Source organism: Giraffa tippelskirchi, chromosome 8 (assembly GCF_054371585.1).
Source record: "Giraffa tippelskirchi isolate mGirTip1 chromosome 8, T2T-mGirTip1v1.2.pri, whole genome shotgun sequence".
NCBI lineage: Eukaryota > Metazoa > Chordata > Mammalia > Artiodactyla > Giraffidae > Giraffa > Giraffa tippelskirchi.
The window spans coordinates 27853157-27879638 of record NC_137282.1 but is presented as its reverse complement, the minus strand read 5'-3'; the positions used below and the strand labels follow the sequence as shown (position 1 = coordinate 27879638).

At 39.9% G+C, this 26482-nt stretch overlaps 2 protein-coding genes across 4 annotated transcripts in view; one reads left to right on the top strand and one right to left on the bottom strand.

The window, feature by feature from the left end:
• The first annotated feature begins 13215 nt into the window (after window positions 1–13215).
• TLR3 (toll like receptor 3) lies at window positions 13216–23660 on the top strand. 3 transcript variants are annotated; one of them, XM_081521707.1, is made up of 5 exons: window positions 13216–13273; window positions 15479–15930; window positions 17452–17643; window positions 20280–22129; window positions 22906–23660. In XM_081521707.1, exons 1-5 carry the CDS (start codon window positions 13243–13245, stop codon window positions 23132–23134), a joined length of 2754 nt encoding a protein of 917 aa, XP_081377833.1. In that variant the 5' UTR covers window positions 13216–13242; the 3' UTR covers window positions 23135–23660. The 3 variants fall into 3 exon arrangements, with proteins under 3 accessions (XP_081377833.1, XP_081377834.1, XP_081377835.1); XM_081521708.1 differs by having other exon boundaries at window positions 13216–13283; XM_081521709.1 differs by lacking the exon at window positions 13216–13273 and adding an exon at window positions 14201–14496.
• The window catches only part of LOC145518107 (uncharacterized), a 41033-nt gene continuing 33600 nt past the window's right edge, over window positions 19050–26482 (bottom strand). Inside the window, exons 4-5 of the transcript XR_014062616.1 lie at window positions 19270–19363; window positions 19050–19166 (exon numbers count right to left, since the gene is read on the bottom strand). The gene's annotated coding sequence lies outside the window, so the exon portion shown is untranslated. The remainder of the gene's footprint in view (window positions 19167–19269; window positions 19364–26482) is intronic.

Genomic DNA, 26482 nt, shown 5'->3' with positions numbered 1-26482 from the left:
GGGGCCCAGGTTCTATCTTTGGTGGGAGAACTAAGATCCCATAAGCAGTGTGGCCAAAAAAAATTAAAGGCAATTAACAAACCAGGCAAAATGACAGGGTATATAATAAAAAGTTTCATTTTCTTACCATTAAAAAACTTCTTATAAATACTAAAGAAAAATTACAAAAACGGTAGAAAGACCAGAAAATAACATAATCAGAAACGTTAGTGAAAAACAAATAAAGATGAAAAAATTCTCAGCTTCGCTCAGTTACCAAGGGAGAGAAAGAGGGGGAGGGAAAATTGGGAGATTGGGATTGATATATACACACTACTAGAAATAAAATGACTAATAAGAACCTACTGTATAGTACAGTAACTCTACTCAATACTCTGCAATGGGGATAGAATCTAAAAAAAGGGTAGATATATGTAAATGTATAATTGATTCACTTTGCTGTACAGCAGAAACTAACAATGCTGTGAATCAACTATACTCCAATAAAAATTAATTTTTAAATAAATAAATGAATGAAAAAAAAAAAATTCCCTGATGGCTCAGTGGTAAAGAATCCGCCTACAATACAGGAGACCCAGGAGACATAGGTTTGATCCTTGGGGCCAGGAAAATCCCCTGCAGGAGGAAATGGCAACACACTCCAGTATTCTTGCCTGGGAAATCCCATGGACAGAGGAGCCTGGCAGGCTGCAGTCCATAGGGTTGCAAAGAGTCGAACATGACTGAGCGTACACACACACACACACACACACACACACACACACACATGGACAGAGGAGCCTGGCAGGCTGCAGTCCATAGGGTTGCAAAGAGTCGAACATGACTGAGCGTACACACACACACACACACACACACACACACACACACACACACACACACACACCCCAAAGATGCTATTTTCCATTTATCAAATTGTCAAAGTTTAAGTATCCTTGAAAACATATGAAAGAAGGAACTCTCAAGATCTATTTGGCAGGAATATAATTTGATGATTGGTATAACATTTTGGATGAAGATTGAGCAGTAACTACCAATGTTAATGGCATATCCTTATTTTTAAAACATACACTTTTAAGTCTCTTAATATCTTCAGGTCCTTGTCAGTGACATCTCCTTAACCGTCTCCCCTCTGATGTGCTGGTGGTGTGCCCTGTGACATGTGGGCACCTGGCTGTAACAGTATCTGAATGCCCCCAGATGGTGATTTGACAGATAAAATCAGGTCCTGTTTTCCTAGACTATCTATGGGTACTCCTCAAGAAATACAACGTTGTTAACCTGATGAAATCCCGTTTATGTGCTCCCAAGCTGTTGTACACAATTAGCTTGTTTGTTTTGAGTGTTCAGAACTCAGAGGTACTGTCTATCTAGCTTTCTTATAAGAATTACTTGATTGATGTTAGTAGAAAAAAAACAATCAATAGTTATAATTTATTGAGTACACTCTATATGCCAAACATTGAGTTGAATCATCCCTAATCTTCACAGTAATTCTGTTAGTTGGTTACACTGTCTCCAATTGACTGAGGAGGAAATTCATGCTTAGATGAGAAAAACTGCCAAAGATCATAAAGCTAGTAAGTGACTGAGTCATGATTTGAACTTGGGTTTGATAAGCTCCAAAGTATCACAGTATTTGCCTTTCTCAGTAGTTGGGAATCACATTTAGAAATCACATGTGGTAAGATACCTACTTTTATTATTGGTTAGACTTATTCCTAAGTTTTTTATTCTTGTTGATACTACTGTGAATGAAATTGTTTTCTTCCTTCTTTTTTTTTCTTTTGGCCATGTGGCTCCAGGAATCTTAGTTCTTCAACCAGGGCCTGAACCCCTGCCCTCGGCAGCAAAAGTGAAGAGTCCTAACCACTGGACAGCCAGGGAATTCCCATGAAATTGTCCTGTTCATTTCTTTTCAGATTACTTATTGTTACTGCATAGAAACACAACTGATTTTTGTATGTTGACATTGTATCCTACAACTCTGCTGAATTTATTGGTTCTATTAGTGTGTGATCCTTGGAGTTTTCTATATATAATATCACGTCATACCTGTTCAGAGGTCATTTCACTTCTTTCTTCCTAACTTGAGTGTCTTTTGTTTATTTTTCTCACCTAATTTTCCTCCTGAGAACTTCCAATACTATGTTGAATCCAAGTGGCAAAAGCGAGCGTCCTTGTCTTGTTCCAGATGTTAGGGGAAAGGCTTTTAGTCTTTCATCACTGAGTATAATATTAGCTGTGGGGTTTTCATAATAGCTCTTATTTTGTTGAGGAAGTTTCCTCTATTCCTAGTTTGTTGATGTCATATAGTTTGGGTTTGTTTTGTGTTTTCTAACATTGTCTAGTAAAGTAATGCTCAAAATTCTCCAAGCCAGGCTTCAACAGTACATGAACCAAGAACTTCCAGATGTTCAAGCTGGATTTAGAAAAGGCAGAGAAACCAGAGATCAGATTGCCAACATTCGCTGGATCATAGAAAAAGTGAGAGAGTTCCAGAAAAACATCTACTTCTGCTTTATTGACTATGCCAAAGCCTTTGACTGTGTGGATCACAATAAACTGTGGAAAATTCTGAAAGAGATGGGAATACCAGACCACCTGACCTGCCTCTTGAGAAATCTATATGAAGGTCAGGAAGCAACAGTTAGAACTGGACATAGAACAACAGACTGGTTCCAAATTGGGAAAGGAGTACATCAAGGCTGTATATTGTCACCCTGCTTATTTAACTTATATGCAGAGTACGTCATGTGAAATGCTGGTCTGGATGAAGCACAAGCTGGAATCAAGATTGCCAGGAGACATATCAATAACCTCAGATATGCAGATGACACCACCTTTATGACAGAAAGAGAAGAAGAACTAAAGAGCCTCTTGATGAAAGTGAAAGAAGAGAGTGAAAAAGTTGGCTTAAAGCTCAACATTCAGAAAACTTAAGATCATGGCATCTGGTCCCATCACTTCATGGCAAATAGATGGGGAAACAATGGAAACAGTGACAGACTTTATTTTTGGGGGCTCCAAAATCACTGCAGATGGCGATTGCAGCCATGAAATTAAAAGATGTCTACTCCTTGGAAGGAAAGTTATGACCAACCTAGACAACATATTAAAGAGCAGAAACATTACTTTGCCAACAAAGGTCCTTCTAGTCAAAGCTATGGTTTTTCCAGTGATCATGTATGAATGTGAGAGTTGGACCACAAAGAAGACTGAGTGCCAAAGAATTGATGCTTTTGAACTGTGGTGTTGAAGAAGACTTGACAGCAAGGAGATCCAAACAGTCCATCCTAAAGGAAATCAGTCCTGAATATTCATTGGAAGGACTGATGTTGAAGCTGAAACTTCAATACTTAAAGGTCACCTGATGCGAAGAACTGACTCATTTGAAAAGACCCTGATGCTAGGAAAGATTGAAGGCGGGAGGAGAAGGGGATGACAGAGGATGAGATGGTTGGATGGCATCACCGACTCAATGAACGACTTTGAGTAAACTCCAGGAGTTGATGATGGACAGGGAGGCCTGGAGTGCTGCAGCCCATGGGGTTCACTGAGTTAGACACGACTGAGCGACGGAACTGTACTGACTGAATCTTGTCTTGACTCTGTTTTGAGGTCCTGGCTTGGAGCTGGTCAGTTGTTCTTGAGCAATTAATCCACAGCTCGAGCAATTAAGTCCACACCACAACCACTTCCCTTACAGGACTTTCTCACAAAAGCCACTCTACATTTATCCCGATTGCCCTGGAGTTCGGTATCAGACCAATAGGGACAGCCCCCCGGCCCCAGATTCTGCTGAAATTATTCAAATTAGTCAATCCACAGAGAGCCACAAAAAACTAGCTAAGCTCCCCACAGCCCAGCTTGCTACTACGCTGTCCCAAACTGCAACACCCTACGTGGGCCTGCCTGGCAGCCTTCTCTGGTTTGGAGCTGCCTTTCGTCTGGTGCTATTGTGTCCTGCTTCACCATCAAAAGAATCTTTAAATCTTATAAAACAGTTGATGCTGTGAGCAGAATCCTGTGCATGGACTCTTGAGCAGCTCTGTGAATGGGACAGCTCTTGTCTTACTGATCGGTTCCAAGTCCCCGTGAGAGCCACTTAGGATAAAATCTGTGCCTCTGATGAACAGATCTCCTTATGCTAATGTTCCAGATCGGGGAACATTCAAAATGAGTAGTCCTCACTGGCTAAACTGGGCTTCTAGATACTAGCCCAGGTGGGCCCACCTTAGGGCAGCAGGAGCGCTGGGCATAATCCTGGGATTCGGGTCACAGCCTGTTTGGCAGAGGCTCATTCCAGGGCCCATCACATCTTCAACATTGGTGTTTATTATTATTTGGAGCAGAACCCTTATTCTTCCCTGTGTTTCCTGGGTACCCTGTGGAGGAAGGTGTTGGGTGGCTCCCCCACGGCAGAGAGTCAGCACCCCAGTCTCGATGTCAATGTTGCTCAGATGAGGTGTGGCCCCACCTGTCCTTTTCGTACTGTGGACCTCGCCTCTCTCCAACCAACATGCTCCCCACACTCTCAGAGGATCATGTTCATCCCTGGGGACCAGTAGCCCAATGTTTAATCCAAAAGGGGCTCTTGGCACAAGGACACCAATATCTTACTCCCATATGGGACTCCCCCTCTCCAGAATGCCTACCTGAGTTACCCAATTGCTTGAATAAGGCAAAAACCCTGAGCCACTCTGCTCAGACTTCAGTAAGTGTTGCCTGTATCAACATGCAGAAAGGCTGATACTCAGGACAAGGGGGCTAACTGTGCTGTCCAAGGTCAGGCTGCCTGCCGTAGCTTCAAAGTACACACCCCAGGCCCTGGGAGGTGGACTGGGAACCCTGGGAAGGACAGACAGCAGCCTGCTTGGTAGGTCCTAGCCCTTCCCCCGCTTTCCCTGCATTCATTTGGAAGGTTCTCCAGTGAGTTATCAGACAGAGACAGAAAATAAGAACTGAGGCTTTAAGCAGCTAGGAGCAACCCCACTGGAAAGAATACAGAGGAATGAAATGTTTAACTATGTACTTTATTATATAAATTCTATATATTATTTAAGTATATAAATTTCAAACAAAGGTCCATAATTTGACCCATTGGCAATCCAAAATTTACTTTTAAAATGTGTATAACAAAAAGATAAATTGATGCTGGCTGACTCTTGTGCCTCTGCTGCATAAGTTCTAAATTAACTTAAATATTTGCTAAAATATACCAATTGAACAAAGCTTCGTGGACTTAATCAATATGGGAGCTCAAGTCATAATTGTTGGCCAATATCTGGGATGTGGTAAATTTAAGAATGGTAGCCTTTTTAATCTCAGGGAAACAATCAAATATGAAAGAGAAAAAATAATTATGCCTTGCCTAAATTTCCCATGGTCATAGTACCCTTTGCCTTAAAATATCTTGCAGTGACATAGACACTCAGCACAATGAGTAATACACTTCAGGGTTCCAGACATGACTGCTCATATCCAAAGTACACATTTCACTTTTCAAAACAGATACCATTGGTCTCCTGGAAAAGGCACTGAGCAGAACTTACAGCCTCCAAGAGTTTCCTCCCAACAGGTTAAATTGAGAAAACTAATGGATTCCTCAAGAACTTCTGTTCAAGTTAGAAAATTACCAATAAGCTGTTAAATAGGTCTCTGCCTTTCCCTGGGCCTTAATCTCTCTTAATTCAAGACCCCTTGGTTGACTCATATTTCACACAAACTTTAGAAAACTTTCCCATCACCCTTTCCTGTATTTAAAGGATGAAGTGTCTCTCCTCCAGCTATACAGACTTATATGGCCCTTTAAGATTGTCTCTGTCCTTTACTATGAAAAGATGGGCACAATAAAGGAAAGAAACAGTAGGGACCTAACAGAAGCAGAAGATATTAAGAAGAGGTGGCAAGAATACACCCAGATAACCATGATGGTGTGATCACTCACCTAGAGGCAGACATCCTGGAGTCCGAAGTCAAGTGGGCCTTAGGAAGCATCACTACAAACAAAGCTAGTGGAGGTGATGGAATACCAGCTGAGCTATTTCAAGTCCTAAATGATGATGCTGCCCTCAGTATGCCAGTAAACTTGGAAAACTCAGCAGTGGTCACATTACTGGAAAAGGTCAGTTTTCATTTCAATCCCAAAGAAAGGCAATTGCCAAAGAATGTTCAAACTACCACACAATTGCACTCATCTCACATGCTAGCAAAGTAATGCTCAAAAGTCTCCAAGTCAGGCTTCAACAGTACATGAACCGAGAACTTCCAGATGTTCAATCTGGATTTAGAAAAGGCAGAGAAACCAGAGATCATAGAAAAAGCGAGAGAGTTCCAGAAAAACATCTACTTCTGCTTTATTGACTACGCCAAAGCCTTTGACTGTGTGGATCACAATAAACTGTGGAAAATTCTTCAAGAGATGGGAATACCAGACCACCTGACCTGCCTCTTGAGAAATCTGTATGCAGGTCAGAAACAACAGTTAGAACTGGACATAGAACAACAGACTGGTTCCAAATCGGGAAAGGAGTACGTCAAGGCTGTATATTGTCACCCTGCTTATTTAACTTATATGCAGAGTACATCATGAGAAACGCTGGGCTGGAAGAAGCACAAGCGGGAATCAAGATTGCCAGGAGACATATCAATAACCTCAGATATGCAGATGACACCACCCTTATGGAAGAAAGCAAAGAGGAACTAAAGAGTCTCTTAATGAAAGTGAAAGAGGAGGGTGGCTTAAATGGCTTAAAATACAACATTCAAAAAACTAAAATCATGGCATCTGGTCCCATCACTTCGTGGCAAACAGATGGGGAAACAATGGAAACAGTGACAGACTTTATTTCTTGGGCTCCAAAATCACTGCAGATGGTGACTGCAGCCATGAACTTAAAAGATGTTTACTCCTTGGAAGAAAAGCTGTGACCAACCTAGACAGCATATTAAAAAGCAGAGACATTGCTTTGCCAACAAAGGTCCATCTAGTCAAAGCTATGGTTTTTCCAGTAGTCATGTATGGATGTGAGATTTGGACCATAAAGAAAGCTGAGTGCCGAAGAATTGATGCTTTTGAACTGTGGTGTTGGAGAAGATTCTTGAGAGTCCCTTGGACTGCAAGGAGATCAAACCAGTCAATCCTAAAGGAAATCAATCCTGAATATTCACTGTGTCACTCCAAATCTTTGTTGTGACGAGACAGAACTGAGGAGCATACACTCGCCTGACATCTAGAAGACCTAGTGCTGAAGCTCCAATACTTTGGCCACCTGATGTGAAGAACCAACTTGTTGGGAAAGACCCTGATGCTGGGAAGGATGGAGGGCAGGAGGAGAAGGGGATGACAGAGGATGAGATGGTTGGATGGCATCACCAACTCAATGGACATGAGTTTGAGCAAGCTCTGGGAGATAGTGATGGACAGCGAAGCCTGGAGTGCTGCAGTCCATGGAGTCACAAACTGAGTGAGTCCCGACTTAGCGACTGAACGACAATATACCCTCCACCAATGTAGCCAGACCTCCCACCTTGATTCAGGAAATAGACCAGACATATTTTAATACACTCTTTAACTCTAACCAGGATGTGTTTAGAGACCCCAGAAATTTCAGGTCTATTTTCTCGGCTGTGTGCTGTGCCCAGTTGTGTCCAGCTGTTGGCTGATGTATAAACGGGGGACTTGGGGCTCTTTGTACTTCTTGTCTTCCTTTCTACTCTCATGATAAATTGTTTTCTATTCAGTTTAGGGCAAATTATGCCCAATCTCTAGAAGTCTCCTCTCTTATTTAGGGCTCTCAAATATACCCCCAAAATGGAACCCAAAACTAATGTCAGAACATCAAGGAGTCAATTATAATAGAGTTTTTTAAAAAATGCTCTCTTGACCCAGTTTGAGGCCCTGATCAGGGGTTGGTTAGCTCCTCTTCTTGAGGAATTCACTCACTTCCCCTGAGGGCCTTTCACAGTCTAGGCCACTTTATCACAGGTAGTTTAAGCTTAAAGAAACATTACCATTTCTTTTGGTGATGTTAAAATGTACATTTAACTCTTATATAGGCCTATTTCTAGGTAAAGAATAAGGTTAACATTTTACACAGACTGTAAACTCTAGATTACAGCTCTCTGAGTTGCATTAGGTTTTTGTACTTTTTCTCCAAATCTTTAGCCTAATAAACCTCCCTTTCCCCCACCTTCCTTCCGCTTTTACTTCTCATTTTTTTAAGGACCAGTTCTCATATTATTATAAATCATCCCAGATACAGTGTAGCTTCCTCTTAGGGGAAAGGCAAGAAGCATGTTGCAAATACCTATCCTTTCAACACTGGACAACCTCTTTAATTTTCTGTGTTTATCTTGCCTGGGAAATGCCATGGACAGAGGAGCCTGGGGGGCTACAGTCCATGGGTTCCCAAAAGAGTCGGACACGACTTAAGAGACTAAACAATAACAAATTCAAAATTTGCTTTATAAAGTGGAAATCAACCTGCAGGAGCATTCAGCTCTCACCAACGACCATTTCAATTTGATTCCAGTAAATCATTAGTTGCTTTTGATACTTTGAACTTCCTTGTTTTAAGTGTGATTGTTTAATGGCTTTGTCTAATATTTATAACTCCGTCCATTGGAAACCCAGTAGGCATCAATTCATTCAGATTTAATTAGGATATTTAAAGTGTGGTTGTTGTTGTTGATTGCTAAGTTGTGTCCAACTCTTTGCAACCCCGTGGACTGCAGCACACCAGGCTCCTCTGTCCTCCATTGTCTCCTGGAGTTTGCTCAAATTCATGTCCATTTAAAGTGTAGGATAATGTAATATTGCATATCAACTATACTCCAATTTAAAAGAAAGGGAGGAAAGTAAGAATAATAAGGACAAATGCTCCTATCAGCAAATTTTGATTTGAAATTAAGCTGTTCCTCATATAGACAGGGGTAGCACCCCTACCTAGGGTTATTTATTTAATCATAACTCTGCAGAACAATTCCAGGAGGCCAGTTTACTCATAATAATTACTGAGAAAATGTCCACATTGAAAATAAACAAATAAAGTGTAGGATGATAGTGAAGTGGAATTTTATTTTATTTTATTTTGCTACCCCACATGGTATGCAGGATCTTAATTCCCCAGCCAGGGATAGAACGTGTTCCCCCTGCAGTGGAAGCAAGCAGTGTTAACCACTGGAGCTGGAATTTGATTTTTACATTAATAAATGAATACCAAATTTAAAGCAAAGAGTTTGAAGCGCCCTTCACCATATCCTGAGACGGTCAGTGAAGAAGCGCAAGACCCACTTACACGAACCCACCTCCCTGGATTTACAAGAGAGAGAAGATCCAACCGCTTTTCATCAACCCTGTAAAATTACCAAGAAATAACAAAATAAAGTTCAAAGTAAGTTAGATGCTCTGTGTGTCAAATGTTGCGTGTGCATGTGTTCTTTTTTCTTTCGGAGGGGAAGTTCAGGTTCACTTTTGCTTAGGAGACATGAATGAGAGTAACAGGAGGGGTACAGTGTTACTTCCTCTCATTAAAATTCTTGCTGAGTTTGTTGTCTGGCCAACAACAAACTTAAACTGTCACTTCAGTAAGCAGAAATGGAAATGACGCTGGCAAGAGGAACTGCGTCTTTCACTTTATTACTTTTGCTTTTTTTAATTTGTTTTATTTGCGTTATTATTTTTGGCTGCACTGGGTCTTCGTTGCTGCACTCAGGCTTTCTCTAGTTGCGATGAGTCGGGGCTACTCTCTAGTTGCAGTGCTTGGGCTTCTCATTGTGATGGCTTTTCTTGTTGCGGAGCACAGGCTCTAGACTCAGTAGTTGTGGTGCACGGGCTTAGTTGCCCCACGGCACGTGGGGTCTTCCTGGACCAGGGATTGAACCCGTGTGCCCTGCATTGCAAGGTGGCTCGTAACCACTGGCCCACCAGGGAAGCCGCATGCGCCTGTACTTTAGAGAAAGAGTTCACAAAGAACAAGAAATGCCTTCTGGAATTTCAGACAACTCAGAGTAGGATTAATGTCCTTTCTGAACAGTGGCTGTGAAAGGAGACCAGTGAGCATAGTTCAGACTGACTGTCATCTGATGCTTTGAGGGAAATATAACTGTTTATCTAGGTCCATAATATACTGATCACGTAATAAAGTGATGGAAAGTTTTTTGTTTTGGAATCGTCATTAACATACAATATTATATTAATTTCAGGTATACAGCATAGTGATTCAGTATCTTTATGCATTTTGATCACCACGATAAGTCAAGTTATCATCTGTCACCATGCAAGCTTGTTCTCAGATTATTGACTCTATCCCTATCCATTACCCTGGTGACTTACTTATTCTGTAGCTGGAAGTTTGTACCTCATCTGTTCTCCTGCCCACCCCCTCTGGTAAACACCAGTTTGTTCTCTGTATCTGTGAGTCTGTTTCTGTTTTGTTTGTGTTGGTTGTTTCGAGTCCTTGTATGGACATGTATCACAGTTTTAATTCCCTTAGAAAGGGAAAAGTAAAATTTTTCACGGTAACACCTACCACCATAATAGATAAATAAGTTAATGCATAATTAAGAAACATACATTGGAGAGAAACTAACCTGTGTTGTATTTAGAAGCCAGCATGAATTGAGGACTATTCATATCTCGATGGGAACTGGTATTATGCCTAAACTGATCATTGCATTATGAGATCACCATAAAAATTATTTTGGGGAGCTATTCATTAGTTCAGCCAACATTATGGAAAGCCTGATATGTACAAGAAGTTATAAGGCATAAGAGATGGATGTGTTGGATTCTGGAAGGAGTGAATTTTATCTAATGGTATCTAACACAGCACTCCAAGTTTTTTTTATTTAGTACTTCAGGTTATTTATGTTTGTTCTTCTGGAATTGTTGGGGCAGGACTTGTGGGGACAACTCGTCTGCGCCCCTGGGGCATCAGCTGGAGTGACTCAACTGGGATTAGAAGATCCGCTCCCAATGTAGCATACTGGATGGCCATCTTCTGGTTGCTCCGTTGGAGATACGGGCCAAACCCTCGGTTCTCCTCCCTGTTGCCTTGCACAAGGCTAGGCTGGGCTTCTCACCGCATGGCCACTGGGTTCTGAAAGGAAGCAGGAAAGTCCTCATGTGCCAATGCTTATCCAGGCTTGGCTAGTTGCATGCTTACTAATATCCTGTTGGCCAAAGCTAGTCACGTGGTCAAATCCAGGGTCAACGTGGAGACCACTCAAGGGTCTGAATACTGAAGGGCAGCCTGGTCCATCAGAGCCAGCAGTGTTGCCCTACCATGGGAGAGTGACTGGAGACTTACACACAAACACATCCTGTCCTGTTTTCGGGGACTCACAGAGGAGAAACCTGAATACTGGGAATGCTTTACTGCACATCCCAATGGGTAGATGTAGTGGATAAATCATTTACTCAGGACAGTTACCTGCTTATGCTATTATAGCATAGATATAACAACAGAAGCTCAGAAAAATGTAACCACGAGGTGGTACGCCCAATGCTGGGGCCCAGGAAAGGGCATTTTGCACCTGATACAAATGTATTTCTTGCTCTCATTTCTGCAGTCAAGTCAAGCTAGCGACAGGTTTCAGCTGTTCCAGGCTGTTTTCTTCCCTTGCTTGTATAAAGCATTGCAGCAGCTTGGAGTATGTCCTCAGGCAAAGCCCTCTTCTCGCTGTGTTTCATTTTCTTCCTTTCTCAAACAAGGAAGTTGGATTCAGTGATCTCTACAGTTCCTGCCGATTGTTATATTTTACTATATAACGTGATAGTGAGAAATGGAAAATTTCCTGCCATATCAGTAAACAAGGATGTCACAGTTTTCAGCGATTGCAGCCCTCCAACCTGAGCTGATCAGCCCTGAGGAAACTCAGGAAGGAAAGAATACCTACCATTTAGCAGCCATCAGACCGTAGCCACTCCCCGCGGTGAGCCCTGAGGAAACCCGAGATGTGAAAACAAAGGATACTGGCCCCAGATAGCTAAGGTGTATATCAAAGGAATCATTTCAGTGAAACCAGACTCCTGCATCTTCCTATACATAGAAAGGTGCTAAATTCCTTGAAAAGTGTTGGCCACTCAGTCCTGTCTGACTCTTTGTGACCCCATGGGGTGTAGCCCACCAGGCTCCTCTCCCATGGAGTTCTCCAGGCAAGAATACTGGAGTGGGTTGCCATTTCCTTCTCCAGGGGATCTTCCCAACCCAAGGGTCTCCTACACTGCAAGCAGATTCTTTACCATCTGAGCCACCAGGGAAGTCCTGAGAAACCAGGAAGTCTGGTTTCTTTAATTAATGATTTAATTGATACTCCTGACTACTTGCATTTGGTTGGAAAACTCCTATATATCGTGGTTCCTCCTCTTGCCTCCTCTGAATAGTTTCTCAGAGCTATCTAAAATGCTATCTCGTGGGCTGCATTTTTCATTTTACCCCCAAGCAAACTTACCTTCCAACTCTCTAAAAAATTGAGTAATTAAAAAAAAAATAGCAATCATATCATGTTACATTAACAATGAAAAAAAAGTGTTCATTTTTTTGACAAGCATATTCCTTACACTAGTTGAAGTCAGTAAAGCTAATTGATAACTAAATAGTGAATCTGAATTTCCTCCGGATGTGTCTATTTGTTCCCTAACAGAGTCTGACCATGTAAAGTGGAACAGAATGAGTTAGGACTGGCTGGTGGCTTTGCCAAAGCCAGCTATTCCTCTACTGTGAGACTTTGTCTCTTTGATCAAAAGGTTAATTTCTACATTATTTGCCTTACAAGGTTGCTGAAAAGATAAAGTGAAGATAAGAGAAGTGAAAGTACTTAGCTTTAATTAGGGACTGAGGGTTTTTTCTGTTCCTCTAATCACATTCTACTAGATTTCTGACAGCCACGCATCAGACTTCGGTTTGAAAAAAAAAAAAATAGAGGAATTCACTCTCAGTCAGATATTCATCAACCTCTAGAGTATTAGCTCTGGTCTTATCAAAGGGTGAAGTCTTAATTCTTTCAACATTCTCTGTCGCTGTGTCTGTGACCCTTTTAATAAAACCCAAGGGACTGTACATGAAAAAGAAAAAAGAAGACATTTTTAAGAAGCAGTATAAAACACTTCTGAGACTGATGTTTTTCTTTTGAATGTCCCAAGTAGAAAAGCTGTCTTTTTTTTTTTTTTTTTAACTTTAGTTTCACTTTCAAAATTGCAGCACACTCCCCAGATGAAAACGAACTGGATTTGGACTAATGAAAAAAGGAACGGCCAGCTGTTGTCACAGTAAGTGAAGGTATATTTTTTACATTCTTATTGGGATAGGAGCTCTCATGCCGGATAAAGCTAGAATCACATTGGTTTTCAACATACTTTTGTCTTTGTTTGATCTGGTGCTTGAAATGGAGTCAGAATCATTCAACAAGGAGAACAGAGGAAAGAGGAGAGGATGAAGGCGTGGGGAGAAGTGTGCGGTAACACAGAGGACAAGTGATAGCAGCAATTTCCAGTTAACATGATAAAACATTTTGTGGGGTATTCTTTTTCTTTGTGATGTTCTGTAGTGGGAAAGCACACTGAGGAGGTGATAGAAATCATTCTGCAACTGCCTTCTGAAAACAAGCAAACAAAAATCACATCTTTTCTTAAAGATACAAAGCCCTCTGAGCTTTAAATAACATCTCCTTTTCTCAGTTTTTTTGGCTGGAGAAGAGAGAGGGGCTGACATTCTGTAATGAATCTGACTAGGAGAAAACATTCAGGCTTTCCTAGGAGTAAGCAAACAGCTTTCTTTGGCCTAAAAAGGAAAACGGAAGAAGATGAGACATGGAACAATGTCCAGAAGTGTAGAAAGGTCAGAAATGAGTAAAATGTGGGCTGGTCAGCCTCGGGCAGTACTGGTTTGGGGAAGATGGCTCCAAATTTTCAAGTAGGATTACATGTTAGTGTGTGTCTGCATAAATTTGGGGGAAAATATTGTGAATTCACAAACCAACCTGTACAAGCCACACTGTAAATAAGGATTAAGCAGCCTGGCTCCAGAGGCCATGTCCCAAATATTATTGTCTTTCACTTGGAAAAAGAAACGTGTAATCCTAGGTTTTCCAAAATTGCAAGGCTCAGAGAATCTATTTTTCATCTCTTTCAGCCTTTCTTTGTTTCTATTACATCTCATGAAACATCAGCTCTTCACTCTCATCTCATTCTCTTGCTGTGTTTTTGTTTTACTGAAGTACATTCTAGAATTAAAGTCCTTTATGCAGGTTGCTTAGTTATAAACTTGCTGAGTCTGTGCATATCTCAAAATGCTTTTTCCTCTTATCTTTAATTGTTCAGCCTGACATGAAATTTGAGGTTCAAAATTATTCCCCATGAATGTTTTGAAAGCTTATCACTATTGTTTTCTAGTGACTTATGTTGCTGGTGAAAAGCTTTGTAGCAATCAGGATCTCTTTCCTGTGGAAGTAATGGATCATACGTTCTCCTTAGAGAGTTTTAGGATATTTTTGGTGAGTGATCACAATTCTGAAGTTTCATAAGAGTATGTGTATTTTTCCTTTTTCACTCACCCTGCCTGGCATTTGGTGAGTCTTTTCTAGCAGATGAAGTGTTATCTTCAGATCCGGGAATGTCTTTCAGTCCTTACATGTTTTATAAATGGCTTAATCCTTCTCAGTAATTCTGATCTCTAGCTGTAGCCCGTCTGGAAGTGGTAAATGTCACCTAGACAAGGACGGGAGTGTATTTCGGGGACTGTGACTATGAACTGGTAAATAGAGGTCCTACCCTTATGGTACTAGGAGAAGAGTTTTAGGAATAGGTTTTAAAGTGAGAAACATAACAATAGGTTAAATGAAATAAAAAATAACTACGGAGAAATGTGAAGCGGATGAGGAAAGAGTATAATTAAGTTCCCTATTTTGGGGGGGTGGGGGTGGGAAGAAACTACTTAAAGTCTGGAAATAAAGAAATAGAAACATAAGCATATTATGCAGGTTTGTGGAAGTGACCATGAGAATTACAAGTAGAAGCTGTCAAGAGGTTTACCTTGGAAAGTTGCAACTGTGCCATGTGCTGTGCTTAGTCGCTCAGTCACGTCTGACTCTTTGTGACCCCATGGACTGCACCCTGCCAGGCTCCTCTGTCCATGGGGCTCTCCAGGCAAGAATACTGGAGTGGGTTGCCATGCCCTCCTCCAGGAGATCTTCCCGACCCAGGTATCAAACCCAGGTCTCCCACGTTGCAGGCGGGTTCTTCACCACTAAGTCACCAGGGAAGGGGAGAGTTTGTGGGTTCCATTTGTGACTTTTTTGTGCTGGTTCAATCCACTTGATGTATTACTTGTATTAAACATACTTGTTTATCATGAATGTTATGAGTATCAAGACACATAGTCACATTTGGTTGCATATTATTACAAGGAATAAACCAATGAATATGAAAGTGTATGTTATTAATGCTGTCCATTATTTCTATGCTTTTCTTTATAAGGCAAAGTCATGAGCAGGCATTTGCCTTATCATATCTACTTCTTTTCCGGACTGTTGACCTGTTGGATACTGTGTACATCTTCTGCCAACAAATGTACTGTTAGAAATGAAGTAGCTGATTGCAGTCATCTGAAGTTGACTCAAATACCTGATGACCTCCCAACAAATATAACTGTGTTGAATCTTACCCATAATCAACTCAGAAGATTGCCACCTGCCAATTTTACAAGATACAGCCAACTTACTATCTTGGATGGGGGATTTAACTCCATCTCAAAGCTGGAGCCAGAACTGTGTCAAAGTCTCCCTTGGTTGGAAATTTTGAATCTCCAACACAATGAGATATCTCAGCTTTCTGATAAAACCTTTATCTTCTGCATGAATTTGACTGAACTCCATCTAACATCCAACTCAATCCAGAAAATTCAAAATGATCCCTTTAAAAACCTGAAGGTAAGAAGGAAATGAACATTTTCATGTAAGAAATGAAAAATATATTATCAAACATTGTTTTCAAGTCATTTATGCATCATTAGACTTCATAGCTATCAAGGTGAAGAATGAGAAGTCTGATCTACATAAATGGGAAGAGGGGCACCCCACACTCAAAGATGGTCATTATGATTGGAAATATTTTCAAAAGAGCAAATACTGTCTTAAGTCAGTTTCAATCTTAGTTTTAAAGAACTCTCCTCTCTTGCATCCTTCCACTTGAAACAGAACTTAGATACAAGACATGGAGACCAGAGACGAATCAGAATATCCCATGATGAAAGGCAAATAAACTCTCAGTACTGCTGATTTAGTACCTGCAGTGATGATAAAGTGTTGAGTCCAAAATCTGATTTAAATAAAGTTAACAAATTGATGCATGATAAAGCAAATTGTTCAACTAAAATTTACCTCCTTTTGATTTATGAAATCTTCTACAGTATTGCTTTTCCAATGGCTACCACCTTTTTCTTGTCAGCACTTTGCTTGAATTGTAGATCTATGCAAAATGTATGCTAGTATCTTTAAATCTGAGGCAATTATTAAGTGCTTTTTTATATCAAGGTTATTTTCAGAACTGTTTGTTTTCTTCATTTTGTGGGCTAACAAAAAAACTGAGCATCCCTTGGCCTTAGATACCAAGAATAATGAAAACATTTAATACGCTTAGACATATTTATAAAATGATTCACTGGATGATGGGGATTTGAAATGCTTTCTTGTTGTGCCTGATGTTGATGTGGATGAAATGTCTTTGGACCCAAAGACCTCAAAATCTGGTTAATTGCTTGCAAGATGTTATTTTTATTTTTAAAACATAAGTTGAAGGCTTATGCTATTAATAGACATTATGTAAGACTTTGCCCTAACATGAATCAGCTTTTCCTTATGTTTTACCTGAGTAGAAGTTTACATATTCAAAAGCAGCACAAAATGGTAAAAACATCCCAAAGCACAGACAAAACAAATAAAAATTAGTATTCTGTGCTAGTCAGAATGCAAAATTTACACAACCACCAATATTTCTGAATATAAACATCCTTTTAAAATTTCAAGGCCAGTAACATCCTCTTCATGCCTCTTAAGATGCTGTTTCTTCAACTTTTTTTCTGTTGTTTAGATTAAAGACTAATGCGTGACTATATGTTTGATAAGCCACATGAATATTTCCTACATCATAAATGAATACTAATTATAAATAAGTAAAATGCTTATTATGAATATTCTTTACATCATGACAAATAAAACTTGTCCTTATATTTTGGAAGAGAAGTAAATTCTTTGAATTAAGAAATTCATCTTTGTAGCAATGGTGTTTTCAGTAGCAATCAGGATTTCTTACTACTCCTACAGTCAGTTTTCTATAGAATAATTGAGATGTGCTATTTTGCTGTCCAGTTATTTCTAAGATTCATGTACATGTAGAAGAACCGTTTTTGATGCCAAGACTATAACTTACATACATATTTTTTTCCTCCTCAGAATTTAATCAAATTAGACCTCTCTCATAATGGCTTATCATCTACTAAATTAGGAACTCAGCTCCAACTGGAAAACCTCCAAGAGCTTCTATTATCAAATAATAAAATTTCTTCACTAACACCAGAAGAACTTGATTTCCTTGGCAATTCTTCTTTAAAAAGATTAGAGTTGTCATCAAATCAAATCAAAGAGGTAAGGTAAAAATTCCTGTGTTGTATTTTTCAGTGTGGGCAGACCCTAATTGTCTCATATGGATGAGAATCTAAAGCTAGAGATGAGAAAGGGATGATAACCTTTGTCATGTTTTCCAGAAATCCTTCACACATACTGCTTTGGGCCATTGACGTCAGCCTCACAAGAAAGTGAGTTTGGTAGCTATTAGAATCCAGAATCTGGAACTGTGCTGTCAAAAAGAAGTGGAGGGTCCACTACAAGACCAGAACTTTGGCCTTGGGGAACTTACATACTTCTCTGGGTCTAGTTTCCTTGCCTATAAAGTGGAAATAATGCTACCTACTGTACAGAAGCTCTGGAAAAGTTAATAATAGTATGATGGTTAAGAGCACAGACTTTAGAGTTGCGTTAGCTGACTCCCTGTCTGGGCTTTATCTGTTGGTAATTATGTAATAGGGCAAATGATTCAAGTTCTGTCTGCTCCAGTTCCCTAGATCTAAAATGGATATAGTAATTACACTTCCCCATAGGGTTGTGTGGCAAAGAATTTAGCATAGTCTCTGGAATATAGGAAGTTCTCGATAAATGATAACTAGCATTATATTTTTATAAACATCTTCCTATAATGGAGTAAACCTAACCTGCTCTTTTTTGGGTCTATGACCATCAATTTGCTAATTATTTTTGCATATAGGTATGTCTGTATTTTATTCCTTTACAAGCCAAGAAGAAGAGTATAGGGAATTCTAAGCAAAATCAAATTTTTTTAAAGCTATGTTGATTTCAGATAAAAAAAGAGACTGTAAATGAAATTATCCTGAGATAATAATTAAATACCTTATACAAGCTATTTGTGTTCATTTTGAACAGCATTTTTTGGTTTAGAACATTTATTGTAGAAATATATAAATAAATAAATGTAAAATATGTAAATAATGAGGAGGAAAAAAATCATCCAAAACCCCACAATCCAAGGCAACCAGTGTTAGAATTTGGATATGTTTGTATCCAACTTTTCTCCACGTAATAAAAGAAATAACAGCAGCAACTGAAATTCATACAGTACTTATGTGTCAGGCATTGTGACAAGTTCTTTTTTTTTTAACTTTATTTTGTATTGGGATATAGCCGATTAACAATGTTGTGATAGTTTCAGGTGATTAGCAAAGGAATACAGCCTAATTTTATACAGTTCTGTAACTAACTCATGCTTATCATGGTTTTACACAGGAGTAAATTGAGGGACTTCCCCCAACGCAACACTCTCAATGCAAGGGGCCCAGATTCAATCTTTGGTCAAGGAACTAGATTCCACATGATGCAACTAAGAGTCTGCATGCCACAACTAAGTCCTGGCACAGCCAAATAAATAAATAACTTAAAAAAAAAAGTAAATTGAGATGAGGAAAAGTTAAGGAACTTACTCAGAATCTCAGGTGATGGGCTGGTGACAGAGCTGGGTTTCTAGAAGTGTTAGACCAGGGCATGTACTCTTCCCAGCTGTGCTGTATTGCTTCTCTGAGGATGATGGTGCCTCCTGCCTTTTAAAATTAATATAATGTCATGAGTATCCTCCATGTCATTAAGAGTTATTCAAAAACTTAATTTTAGTGACAGCAAAATAACCCTATCATATAGATTTACCTTGATCAATCTAATCATTTTCCTGCTTTGTATTTTGACTCACTTACGATAAAGAACACTTTCTTCTATGTCTCTGTTATTTCTTCCATTAGCCCTAAGGACACAGAAGTGACACATTAGAAACCACACCCTCTTTGCTCTCCTGGTAGACCTGATCTATCCTCCCTGGATTCCTTCTCTCCTGCCTTCTGCCCTCTTGTTCCAGCGCTGAGTCCCAGGGCAGCTGAGGCTTCCACTGAGGGACTGAGGGGCAGAGCGGAAGGGAGATGGAAACAGGGTAATGAAATAGTCAGGAGAAACCTTGGTGGAAAGACAGAGAGTGTCGCTGGAGCTCAGAGTCACAGAAAGGAAAGTGCGTGTCAGTGAACACTTCAGTCAGTGGGTGGTAATAAAATCCACTCCTTCATTCCAGTGTGTTCACTGAAAGCAGTGATCACCAAGACAGAAACAGCATCTGCCCCAGAGCTTACTTTGCAAAGAGTTTACTAATTACAGTTATACTCAGTGTGGTGAAGTAAAAGTACTAAATGTGTGTGTCAGCCACTCAGTTGTGTCCAACTCTTTGTAACGCATGGACTGTAGCCCGCCAGGCTCCTCTATCCATGGAAAAAATACTGAAGTGGGTTGCTATTCCCTTCTCCAGGGGATCTTCCCCACCCAGGGATCAAACCCAGGTCTCCTACATTGCAGGGAGATTCTTTACTGTCTGAGCCACCAGGGAAGCCACTTAACCTAGTCTGGGAGATCAGGGAAGACCCTCTGAAGTGGCATGGAGGCCAAGATGTGGGTGCTGAGTAGTAGCCAGTGACCAGTGGAAGTACAGGCTGGAGCAGGAGGTGGGTGACCGAGGCACAGAGGAAGGATCTGGGAGAGAGAGGAGTAGAGAGAAAACCCAGAGGAGGTGGTGAAAGAGGAAAGGAAATTGAGTAAGGAACTGTGCCTGTTTTCCAAGGGTCATGCAGACTCTCCTGTGTTTTGATTGTTAACCTCTTGTTCCATCCCACTCTTAGTTCTCTCCTGGATGTTTTCACGCCATTGGAAAATTATCTGGCCTCTCTCTGAACAGTGCCAAGCTGAGTCCCAGTCTCACAGAGAAGCTCTGCTTGGAATTGTCAGATACAAGCATTGAGAATCTGTCCCTGAGCAGCAACCAGCTGGACACAATCAGCCACACGATCTTCAACGGACTGAAGCAGACGAATCTCACCGTGCTGGACCTTTCCCGTAACTCCTTACGTGTGATGGGTAACGACTCCTTCGCCTGGCTTCCACATCTCGAATACCTCTTTCTGGAGTATAATGACATAGAGCATTTGTCTTCTCGCTCTTTTTATGGGCTTTCCAACTTGAAACACCTGAACTTGAGACAGTCTTTTGCTAGACAAAGCATTTCGCTGACTTCGCTCCCCAAGATTGACAATTTTTCCTTTCAGTGGCTAAAATGTTTGGAGTACCTCAACGTGGAAGATAACAACTTTCCAGGCATAAAAAACAATACTTTCACAGGATTGGTGAGGCTGAAATTTTTAAGTCTATCCAACTCCTTCTCAAGTTTGCGGACCTTAACAAATGAGACGTTTCTATCACTCGCGGGTTCTCCTCTGGTCCTACTCAACCTAACCAAAAATAAAATCTCAAAAATACAGAGTGGTGCTTTTTCTTGGTTGGGGCACCTGGAGGTGCTTGACCTTGGCGTTAATGAAATTGGGCAAGAACTCACAGGCCAGGAATGGAGAGGCCTAGACAATATTGTTGAAATCTACCTTTCCTACAACAAGTACCTAGAGCTGACCACCAATTCTTTCACCTCAGTTCCAAGCCTTCAAAGACTGATGCTCCGAAGGGTGGCCCTGAAAAATGTGGATAGCTCCCCTTCACCTTTTCACCCTCTTCTGAACCTGATCGTTCTGGATCTAAGCAACAACAACATAGCCAACATAAATGATGAATTGTTGAAGGGTCTTGAGAAACTAGAAATTCTGGATTTGCAGCATAATAACTTAGCTCGGCTCTGGAAGCATGCCAACCCTGGTGGTCCTGTTCAATTTCTGAAGGGTCTTTCTCGCCTCCACATCCTTAACTTAGAGTCTAATGGCTTTGATGAGATCCCAGTGGAAGCCTTCAAGGACTTACGTGAATTGAAGAGTATTGATTTAGGAATGAATAATTTAAATATCCTTCCACAATCTGTCTTTGATAATCAAGTGTCACTAAAGTCATTAAGCCTTCAGAAGAACCTCATAACATCTGTTGAAAAGGCTGTTTTCGGGCTAGCATTCAGGAACCTGAATTATTTAGATATGCGTTTTAATCCATTTGATTGTACCTGTGAAAGCATTGCCTGGTTTGTTAACTGGATTAATAGTACCCACACCAACATCTCTGAACTATCAAACCATTACCTCTGCAACACTCCACCTCAATACCATGGTATCCCAGTAAAGCTTTTCGATGTATCGCCCTGCAAAGATAGTGCCCCATTTGAACTCCTTTTTATGATTAACACCAATATCCTTTTGATTTTTATCTTTATTGTACTGCTCATCCATTTTGAAGGCTGGAGGATATCTTTTTATTGGAATGTTTCAGTGCATCGAGTTCTCGGTTTCAAAGAAATAGACAGAGCAGAGCAGTTTGAATATGCAGCATATATAATTCATGCCTATAAGGATAGGGATTGGGTCTGGAAGCACTTCTCTCCAATGGAGGAAGAAGATCATACTCTCAGATTTTGTCTGGAAGAAAGGGACTTTGAGGCAGGTGTCTTTGAACTTGAAGCAATTGTGAACAGCATCAGAAGGAGCAGAAAAATTATTTTCGTTATAACACAGAATCTATTGAAAGATCCATTATGCAAAAGGTAGGTGAACACTATGACACTTGAAATGTATTCTTTACTTTAAATTGAGCTTTTATTTTGTTTTAATTTTTTAAATTTTATTTTATTGACTTAGCTGAGTGCAATCTTAGTTGTGGCACTCGGGATTGTCCATGCATTCAGGGGTTGCATCAGCTCTCTAGGTGGCCCGTGGGCTCAGCCGTTGGCAGCATGCAGGCCTAGCTTCTCCGCAGCATGTGGGATCCTAGCTCCCCCATGCGTGCTTGCTCAGTCACTTCAGGCAGATCCGACTCTTTACTTCCCCCACCAGGGATCAAACCCATGCCCACTGCACTGGCAGGTAAAGTCTTTACCCCTTAGCCACCTGGGAAGCCTCTGAACCACCAGAAAGAAAGTGAAAGTCACTCAGTCGTGTCCGACCATTTGGGAACACATGGACTATACAGTCCATGGAATGCTCCAGGCCAGAATTCTGGAGTGGGTAGCTGTTCCCTTCTCCAGGGGATCTTCCCAACCCAGGATCAAACCCAGGTGTCCTGCATTGCAGGTGGATTCTTTACCAGCTGGGTCCTTAAGGAAGCCCCTGAACCACCAGAAAACCCCTGAATCGAGCTTTTAAACATTACTAACGTTATTACTCACAACTCAAAGTATTTTAAAAATAAAATTAAGAAGAAACATAACCTGGGTTTTAGTGACAAGGCTAAAGTTAATTACAAGGAGAATGTTAGATTTTAGAGCTTTGGGCTGTTAAAGACTGTGTATTGATATATGACTTAATAATGTTTTTAACTTAGATTCAAGGTTCACCATGCAGTTCAGCAAGCTATTGAACAAAATCTGGATTCCATTATATTGATCTTTCTTGAGGAGATTCCGGATTATAAACTGAACCATGCACTCTGTTTGCGAAGAGGGATGTTTAAATCTCATTGCATCTTGAACTGGCCAGTTCAGAAAGAACGGGTAAATGCTTTTCATCATAAATTGAAAGTAGCACTTGGGTCCAGAAATTCAGTACATTAAATTTATTTAAAGACTAAATTAAAGGAGTAAGTTTCCTAATTTTAAAAAGTTCCATGGTAAATTTACATTTTCCTTGACAATAACATAAATCTGTTCATTCATATTCATAAGTAAGTATATCACCACTATGTCTCTTCTATGGAAATATGTCTCCCTATTTCAGGCCTTTTATTACCAATTGACATAATCTGACCCAAAATAAACATATAAGAATATCTTTTACTAACAAACACACAGTTAGGTTACTGAGGCCTATGAAAACAGTTTTGAAATAGTCCTCAATTTAAAGAAAAGTTAGAGGTATATGAGGGTTTGTGATAATTATATTTGTTATTTTTTTTTCTGGAAGGACTCAGAATAAAATATGACTTTTAATGGGTAAAATGCTATTTCAGTTGTGAAAGGGTAAAATGTACACCCATATCTTTAAAAGTTTAATTACAGCAATTTTTTAACTGAAAACTTTGTGTTTTAGTGCTGCCTGTTGCAGTGTTGATTTTATTAAATGTTAAATGCCATTTTAGTATACATGTGTGTGTGCTCAGTTGCTGGGTGTCTGACTCTTTTCGACCCAATGGCTGGGTGCTTCAGTCCATGGGATTTCCCAGGCAAGAATACTGGAGTGAGTTGCCATTTCCTTCTCCAGGGGATCTTCCCGACCCAGGGAGCAAACCCATGTCTCTTGTACCTCCTGACTTGGCAGGCGGATTCTTTACTACTGTGCCACCTGGGAATCCCATATACTCAGGACAAAAAACATTTATTCTTCATTTTGATTTCTTAATAAAATAAAATATTTTAACGAATACTTATGTTTCCTGATATTTGGAATTCTGAGGCATAAGAAGAAACAATTCTTTTACTTACAAGTGTTTCAGGAAGGCTTACTTCCCGAAGGTTAATTAGTAGATTGGCTTTGTGGAAACAAAATATTGTCTTACGCTGATCACAGACTCAGGAGATGGCCCTGGCCGATTCACTTGGTTCCACTGGGATTTCCTGCCTTCCGATCTTGAAAATTATAGTGATTAACAAAATCTTAACTATTCCTACCTGCCTGACTGATTTGAAAAGACCCTGATGCTGGGAACGATTGAAGGTGGGAGAAGAAGGGGATGACAGGATGAGATGGTTGGACGGCATCACTGACTCAATGGACATGAGTTTGAGTAAGCTACAGGAGATGGTGATGGACAGGGAGGCCTGGCGTACTGCTGTCCATGGGGTCACAAAGAGTTGGACACAACTGAGCTACTGAACTGAACTGAACTATTCCTATATCATTAGTGATGATGATTGTGGTATAATACATTCACATAGACTACATTATTACAACCATTTAAAAAGTGTCCTGTGTATATTACTCCTTATGATTATTTTGTTTTACTTTCATTTTATAGTTAAAAAAGGGTCTAATTATTGGAAATAGACATGAATAGCTTTTTAATATTCAAATATAATGGAGAGTTGAAATGATCATGCTGAGATACTTTCTGTATTTGAAGCATTCATTTGTCTGCTGAATTTAGGAAGCATGTGAGATGTCAAATTTTGGAGATTTGGTTTAAATATTCTGTGTTTTATGTTAACTGTATATATATATATATATATATATATATATATTGTTTCCAAAAAGCCAATCTACTAATTAACCTTCGGGAAGTAAGCCTTCCTGAAACACTTGTAAGTAAAAGAATTGTTTCTTCTTATGCCTCAGAATTCCAAATATCAGGAAACATAAGTATTCGTTAAAATATTTATTTTATTAAGTAATCAAAATGTATATATATATATATATACACACACACACACACAGAAATATTAAATAGTTCTGTATTCTCAGTGTAAGTTCATATAATCCTAAAGAAAGTACACTCGCTGTACTGCTGGTTCTGAAGAACTCTACAACAACATGAGTATATGGAGAATTCACTTTCACTCTCACATTATATGCCACCCTTACACTTGAGATGTTTGTTTTATTGTTTCTTGTAAAGATTTGTTTTCTAACTGTGAAAAGTGAGAGTGAAAGTCATTCAGTCGTGTCCGACTCTTTGCAACCCCATGGACTGTATAGTCCATGGAATTCTCCAGGCCAGAATACTGGAGTGGGTAGCCTTTCCCTTCTCCAGGGGATCTTCCCAACCCAGGGATCGAACCCAGGTCTCCTGCATTGCAGGCGGATTCTTTGCCAGCTGAGCCACAAGGGAAGCCCATCTGTGAAAGAATCCTGTTTTATTTTGGCATCATAAAATAAAAATCACAACTGCTTTCTTCTTGATGCACTTTGTATGTTATCTTCAATACTCCCAACCTCAATGAAACATTTTGAGGTATATTTATTATTATTATGAATTTATCAATATAGTATCAGTTTGTGAAAAGCAAAGCAGGAAGTAATTTTGCTTTCTCTTTCTTGTTTGTTTATGAAGTGATTGATCACAGGGACACAATTTATATTAAGCTCAAATGTCATTTTTTAGACGTTGCTTAATGTTTATGAGGTTAGGCTGTACAAGGGATGACCAGTTTAACTGAATATAAACATAACTAATAAAAGGTATAAGCCTTGACTTGTGTTTGACCCACACAGGAAGCAGCAGCCGGTTCTTCTGCAGGTTGACCTTTTTAATTGTTCTCAGGAGGAGTCCATCCCCCTTGTGTTCAAGACAAAGAGAGTACAGAAAAGGATGTTTGTCTGACCTAATTTCCACAGGTGAACTGACTTGTCTGAATGCACTCAGGATGTCACTGGGTAAACCGTTTACCCCAACTCCTTCCCGTTTTCACTTCCAGAAGAGAATCCAGTTGAATCAACAATATGGAGTTTGAAATAAATCTAGGTATTGAGATTTAAAAATGACACCTTTCAGGCTGCAGTAAGATGTAGGGGCAATCCATTTGTGAGGAGAGGTTTTCAACGCCATTTACTTAACAATGTTTACTTTTTCAAATATCTGCCTTGGATTATTTGTAAAAGTGAAGGCGATCCTGAGAAAAGGTAAAGATGTTCCAAATCAAGAGCTCAAAATATGTTTCTTGCCAACCCTAGAGACAGTGGGCATCAGAGATCTTTTGGGGATGGTGAAAATGTCCTGAAATTGGATTGTGGTTAATGATTGCACAACACTGTAAATTTACTAAAAATCATTGAATCATACACTTAAAACAGGTGAATTTTTGGTATGAAAATTAAACATTAAAGTAGCTATTTAAAAGTCATATTCATTGAAGAGCTAGCTACATGTGCTTGTACTTAGTCACTAAGTTGTGTCCGACTCTTTGGGACCCCATGGAGGGTAGGCTTCTCTGTCCATGGGATTCTCCAGGCAAGAATGCTGGAGTGGA

Excerpts from the sequence above, each read along its gene's own strand:
- TLR3 (XM_081521707.1), top strand. The coding sequence starts at position 13,243 with ATGAAAAAAGGAACGGCCAGCTGTTGTCACA. Across the intron at positions 13,274-15,478 it reads AACGGCCAGCTGTTGTCACA|GCAAAGTCATGAGCAGGCAT; the intron begins GTAAGTGAAGGT and ends TTTCTTTATAAG. Across the intron at positions 15,931-17,451 it reads ATCCCTTTAAAAACCTGAAG|AATTTAATCAAATTAGACCT; the intron begins GTAAGAAGGAAA and ends TTTCCTCCTCAG.